This window comes from Hyla sarda, unplaced genomic scaffold, assembly GCF_029499605.1.
Source record: "Hyla sarda isolate aHylSar1 unplaced genomic scaffold, aHylSar1.hap1 scaffold_38, whole genome shotgun sequence".
Lineage (NCBI taxonomy): Eukaryota > Metazoa > Chordata > Amphibia > Anura > Hylidae > Hyla > Hyla sarda.
This window is the reverse complement of record NW_026610399.1, coordinates 564,287-570,653: the sequence shown is the minus strand read 5'-3', so window position 1 is coordinate 570,653 and position 6,367 is coordinate 564,287. Positions and strand designations below refer to the sequence as shown.

General features: G+C 49.9%; 2 protein-coding genes across 2 annotated transcripts; one reads left to right on the top strand and one right to left on the bottom strand.

Moving 5' to 3' along the window:
* The first annotated feature begins 326 nt into the window (after positions 1-326).
* LOC130332592 (histone H2A type 1) lies at positions 327-719 on the top strand. Its single transcript, XM_056553761.1, has one exon. The coding sequence runs from the start codon at positions 327-329 to the stop codon at positions 717-719; it is 393 nt and encodes a 130-aa protein (XP_056409736.1).
* Positions 720-4,222: 3,503 nt separating this feature from the next.
* LOC130332593 (histone H1B-like) lies at positions 4,223-4,882 on the bottom strand. Its single transcript, XM_056553762.1, has one exon. The coding sequence runs from the start codon at positions 4,874-4,876 to the stop codon at positions 4,223-4,225; it is 654 nt and encodes a 217-aa protein (XP_056409737.1). The 5' UTR covers positions 4,877-4,882.
* Between the last annotated feature and the right edge of the window lie 1,485 nt (positions 4,883-6,367).

The window sequence follows — 6,367 nt, the reverse complement described above, 5'->3', positions numbered from 1 at the left end:
CACAATCCTTCTTCACTTATACAGAGAGAGAATAATGATGCTTCCTCCTCCCACCGCAGCCGTATTTATAGGCAGCCCATGCAAATGAGAAATGCTGTCTGCTCGCTGTTCTACTGGAGGAGCAAATCATGTGACCTGTGGGAGCGTCCTAAACCACGCCCTGGGAATTATTTATTGGTCAAGTCTCGTCACCATTGGCCGGATTCAAATCTACCCAATCACAGGAGCCGGAGGGCGGAGCTGAAACCTATAAAAGGCAGCAGAAGGAAAATAATAGTTACATCTCGGAGAGGATTCTCTTGAACATTTGGGATTCACTTACCATTATGTCTGGACGCGGCAAACAAGGAGGGAAGGTTCGGGCTAAGGCAAAGACCCGCTCATCCCGGGCAGGACTTCAGTTCCCCGTCGGTCGTGTGCACAGGCTTCTCCGCAAAGGGAACTATGCCGAGAGGGTGGGCGCCGGTGCTCCCGTGTACCTGGCCGCTGTGCTGGAGTATTTAACCGCTGAGATCCTGGAATTGGCCGGTAATGCCGCCCGGGACAACAAGAAGACCCGCATCATCCCCCGTCACCTGCAGCTGGCCGTGCGCAATGACGAGGAGCTGAACAAGCTGCTGGGAGGGGTGACCATCGCCCAGGGAGGCGTCCTCCCCAACATCCAGGCCGTGCTGCTGCCCAAAAAGACAGAGAGCAGCAAAGCGGCAAAGAGCAAGTGATCACCGCTTATCCCAGACCCATCCTGAACACCAAAGGCTCTTCTAAGAGCCACCCACATTGTCTACTACAGAGCTGGCACCGCTGATCTCGGGTGTGAAAGGGATTTGAGCTGCTATATTTTTCTTACGTAGGACTACGTGTAGGTTGTGCCGAATGTAGTTGGTATCTGAGGGTTAATTCTCTTGTAATGAGTACATTTTCTTAAGTGACCGCAGTGTAGAGATGGCGCCCCCTATACTGTAACCTCCTGAACACATCGGATCTCCAGCCGATCAGGGGTCAGCGCTTCTCCATCGCTGGTTACATATAGATCCCGGCACTCGCTGTATACAGTGCCCGGGAATAATCGCCCCAGAGCCGGCCGGTCCTGACACCTTATTACATGGAGACAATGAGCGCTTTGTATCCGACTATAGAACTGTTATGTTCCCGCTCATTCTACAGTTATCGCTGTAGAATGAAAATGTTGAATAAATAAAAATATAAATGACACAAATATAATTAAGAATAAAACGAGGGAAGTTGTAGTAAACTAGATATTCTCAGCTGGGTCGCTCGGAGTACAATAACATTGATCATGAAACATAATAGTCATCTCAGAGCCCTTTAGATACTAGGATTATTGGTTAAAATAGATAGTAATCACATAAAAACATAAAATAGTTAACCCATTAATGCACTAGTAAAACAGACAGATCGGTGAAGTGAAGGAAATTCTGAGTTGTTATAAAGAGTAACAATCCCGCTAGATGTAACGAATGAGACTAGAAACACTTTGTTACTAAGAAAATGTCTCAATATTAATTCCAATAAAGAAACATAAAACACCATTTGAATAGTTTTGGTTGGACACGATGTATGATATCGCACTGTGTGTATGCTACCAATGAAAATGTGAGTCCTATGCGCAATATTCGTAAATTAGAGTCCTGAACTAATAGTAAAAGGCCGGTGTACACTCACCGCTCACCCTCCTGCTGTCCCGGCTCAGCTTGTGAATAAATCGGCCTGAGGGGGAGAGATCGGTGGTGTCTATTTTAAACAATAATATTAGTAACCACAGGGTCCTGAGATTACTTTTGATTCATGATAAATGGTGTGTGTGTATATATGTGTATTTTATTTTTTTCCCCTGTAACTTTCCTCCTTTTATTCTGATCAATTTAATTGTTCCTTTTGCTCCATTTTTTTCCTTCCATTATTAGTCTCCCATTCTCTATCCCTTCCCTCCCAGGAGGCTGAGATTCTCGGACACTTATTCGGATAGAGAACACCGAAGGTCTAGGAGATTATTTACTATTAATAGATTAGTCCTGAGCTTTTCTATTAGCGCTATATTCACACGGACACGCGTTATATTCAGATCGGGAAGGATTTCATCAATGACGGGCCCGGAAATCTCTTCCCCCAATAAGACTTCATCAGGTCTAAATACACTGTGATCGCTGACAGGTAAAATAGATTGTAAAACAACCGCACGGTCAGTGTTCACACTGGGCGATCTCTTGCAGCAGAGTGACATAATATCGGAATGTATTACATTAAATCACTACAAACTAACAATGTATAAAATACAGGATAGCTTTCCCCGCCGCATTCTCAGCAGTGTCCGGCTGCAGGGTGTGATCGGTATCAGGTCTGGAATAGGACAGGGACGCGGCTCCTCTATATACTCTGCAGGGAAGACCTGTCAGCCCCGGACACAGCGTCCTCTCTCCTACCGCATCAGCCTCACTAGAATCCCCCTGATCGGCACCAACAGTTTCCCCTCCGCAGCCTTTTTCTTCCTATTTACAGAAACCAGAGGAATGTAGTCACGTGTACAGGGAAGAGGACGAGACAAAGGGAGAAACGACCAGAAGAAGAGCGGGAATTTCAAAATAGTCAACTGCGGTGATCATCCAATGAGCGAACATTCGGGTCTATAACTCCGCCTAGAGTTAACCCTTTAGTGCCCGCTCGTTTCCCCTCTATGCACCAATTACGATCCCAAGTGTCGGGAGACAGAAGCCAGCAGCACCGATCACACACAGGCGCATTACACTGCAGAGGACACGATCTTCATCACTATAGTAACTGAACATAACTCAGCACTGAGGGTTAAAGGCAGAGAACAATCCCGGGATCCTGCTTATGAAAACAGGCGGAGTATAGGAGCAGAACAATGGAGAGGATAAGGAATCAGCTCGTTCTATAGATAATTTGGTGGCTCTGAAAAGAGCCTTTGTGTTGTATGCGGGTCTCGGGCAGATCTAAGCTCGCTCCCCACGGATCCTGCGGGCCAGCTGGATGTCTTTGGGCATGATGGTGACTCTCTTGGCATGGATGGCGCACAGATTGGTGTCCTCAAAGAGTCCCACCAGATAAGCCTCGCTGGCCTCCTGCAGGGCCATGACCGCCGAGCTCTGGAAGCGAAGATCGGTCTTGAAGTCCTGGGCGATCTCCCTCACCAGGCGCTGGAAGGGGAGCTTCCGGATCAGCAGCTCAGTGGACTTCTGGTAGCGGCGGATCTCACGGAGAGCCACTGTACCTGGACGGTAGCGGTGAGGCTTCTTCACCCCGCCAGTGGCGGGAGCGCTCTTCCTGGCGGCCTTGGTAGCCAGCTGCTTGCGGGGAGCTTTCCCTCCGGTGGATTTACGAGCGGTCTGCTTGGTCCTGGCCATGATTCTACGTACACAGCGGAGAAGTGATGGGAAGAGAGGAAAGAGCGGAATATTTATACTCCTGGTCTCATCAGCATTGGCTCATGTAAACCCCACCCCTGCATCCCATTGGCTGATTCTTACAACCAATGAGCCCGCCAAAATACATGTGACGTCAACAATTGTTCTTTGTTAGAAAGAGGCAGGACCCATCCTCGCCCTATTCGGCCCTTCCCCATTTCGGGTGTTCACACTGAATATAGGGGAGCGGCAGGCAATCAGACTCTATTCGGGACTGCATGACTTTATATAGTAATAAAACTATGCAGCAAACTAACCCTCAGGATGGGGGAAATAATATGTACACAACCTATTACCCAAAGGGTTACATTTATCCCCAAATATCTGGTATATTAATAATTTCCATATTCCCGTCTATCCTTAGGGCGTCATTTATCACAGCAGTATAAATCCTTATAGTTTATACACAAGATCTACAATGTGTTACAATAGTGACACCTGGTGGAGAGATTTATAATCTTTTTGTTGCCGATTTGTAACAATATTTATATTTCCCCCAAGCGCTGACCCTACAAGTGTTACAGAAAGATACAACTATGGTTGGTTACAGAACAGACTCAGCTGAGTGTTCATAAGGGGATCTAGAACTAGTAAAGGCAGATGTATTGGGATTGATAAAATATAATAAAGTGATGATAATATAGAAAGGATTTATATCACTGTATTATATTCTTTATACATCCCGGTGTTACACGGGCGGTGATCATACAGCTCTGGTGGGAGGAGGTGGTGGCTCTGAAAAGAGCCTTTGAGGGATAAGTACAGGACGAGGCTCCCGATTATTTCTTAGCCGCGCTCTTCTTGGCTTTAGTCACCTTCTTCGCCGGGCTTTTGGCAGCTTTGGGTTTGGCCGCCTTCTTAGCAGGGCTCTTGGCAGCTTTGGGTTTGGCCGCCTTCTTAGCCGGGCTCTTGGTCACCTTCTTGGGGGCAGCCTTCGGCTTCTTGGGGCTCTTGGCCGCTGCAGGCTTCCTGGCTTTCTTCGGGCTCTTGGCCGCGCTCGGAGCCTTCTTTGGCTTCTTAGGGGATTTGGTTGCTTTCTTAGCTGCTGCAGGTTTCTTGGCCGCAGCCGCCGGCTTCTTCTTGGCCTCCTTGTCCTTGGTCTCCTGCTGCTTCTTGTTGATCTTGAAGGATCCGGAGGCGCCGCTGCCTTTCACCTGGAGCAGGGTTCCCTTGGTCACCAGCCCCTTGATGGCCAGCTTCAGGCGGCCGTTGTTTCGGTCTACATCGTATCCTCCGGCAGCCAGAGCCTTCTTCAGGGCAGCCAGAGACACCCCACTGCGCTCCTTAGAGGCGGACACGGCTTTAACGAGCAGCTCGGACACGCTGGGACCGGAGGGTTTGTGGCTTTTCTTGGCAGCTGATTTCTTCGGCTGCTTCTTGGATTTTGCGGCCGTTTCGGCGGGAGGAGCAGCGACTGGTGCGGTTTCTGCCATCTTAGAACTCAAAAATATCGTGAACGATAAATGCTGAGACCGGAGCTGCTGGCGCCTCTTATATGTACAGCGGCTGCGCAATGATTGGCTGCTGAGATGTCACCGTCCGGAGCTGCTATTGGCTGACACAGAGCACAGGCCCCGCCCCATCCCGTCTGGACCCGGGCGAAGTTCCGCTACAACCTTGTGCTTCCCTGCCCGGGATAAAAGATCTTTAGCGGCTAGAACCGGACAGGCGAGCTCCCCTTCTCCGTGTCTTATTCCTCCCCAACATCCCCCCTAACAGTTTATACCCGTCACTGGCGGAGGTGCCGGGAAGGAGCCGGGAGGAGGCCCCGGGATCTCCATCACAGTCTTCCCGATCTGCACATCACTGTGTATCCGGGAATATAAATCTGCTGCTGGGGATCGTTCCTTCTATTCCCGGCACCGGTCACCATCACACGGATCTTTACTACAACATCTACCGTCCAGGAAGCTGATTGCACGATGCGGAGACGGCCTGGAGCTGCTGAGAGCCCCGGAGGGTAACACAGGCGGCGCCTCCGCTCACTGCCAGCTCCCTGTCCTGATATATAGATATAATACGGACAACGTGTCCATTTACTGACCCGGAGATGATGGGGGGAGTTGTCCACAAGTAGATGTGATGACTGTTCTCTCCTTCATCTTCCTTACAGCTTCCCGACCCATAACACCCGCAGATGTCTCCTCATGTCTGCAGAGAGCACATGGCCCGGGTGCGGGGGGAGGAGGAGCAGGATTTGGACCTAGAGCTGGGGCTCCTACCCCTGGGGATATTCTCTCACATCCCGGCTGTGCAGGAGGTCAGGGGGAAGGGGATACAGATTCTCCATGATGGGGAATTATGTCATCTCCCTGTTGTTATTCTTTGTAATCTCCAACGTGTTTTGAAGCCACCGGGCAGGAGCTGTCACAGCTGATCCGGCTTCGGGGAGTGTTCGGGCCGGGAACTGAGGAAGGAGATGCCGCAGGTATAAGATCTGATCCGGTCCCCGACTGAAGCTCTGGAAGTAGAAGTGGTCGGGTCGGAGGATCGTGTCCGGGCTGCTCAGCGGTGAGAAAGGAGACAGTGATAGCGGGAACCGGCGAGGACAGAGCGGAGGGAGCGGAGAGCAGTGACGGGGTCAGAGGGGCTGAAGATGGAAGGAGAAGTGAGGAGAACAAAGAAGATTCTGAGAAATAAAGTCAGAATCCTGATCCAGATACAAGAGACTCCGTATTCTCTGTAGGATCCTTCCCCCTCACAGAATGTCTTCCATCCCCAGATCCCTCGTCTATTAAGTGATGACCCCGAGGATCCTATTGTGATTTCTCTCACAGATTATCTCCATTACAGGACCTGCTTGTACATTACCAGGATGACATCGGGGATTCTTATATTGGTTGTGTATATGGTCCTGATAACAGAGAACATTATACCTGGGAGAGAAAGCCCTATCCCGGCCGCTGTACTGATACTTCCATGTC

What these genes read in the sequence shown, in the direction of transcription:
- LOC130332592 (XM_056553761.1), top strand. Translation starts at nt 327, where the DNA reads ATGTCTGGACGCGGCAAACAAGGAGGGAAGGTTCGGGCTAAGGCAAAG.
- LOC130332593 (XM_056553762.1), bottom strand. Translation starts at nt 4,876, where the DNA reads ATGGCAGAAACCGCACCAGTCGCTGCTCCTCCCGCCGAAACGGCCGCA.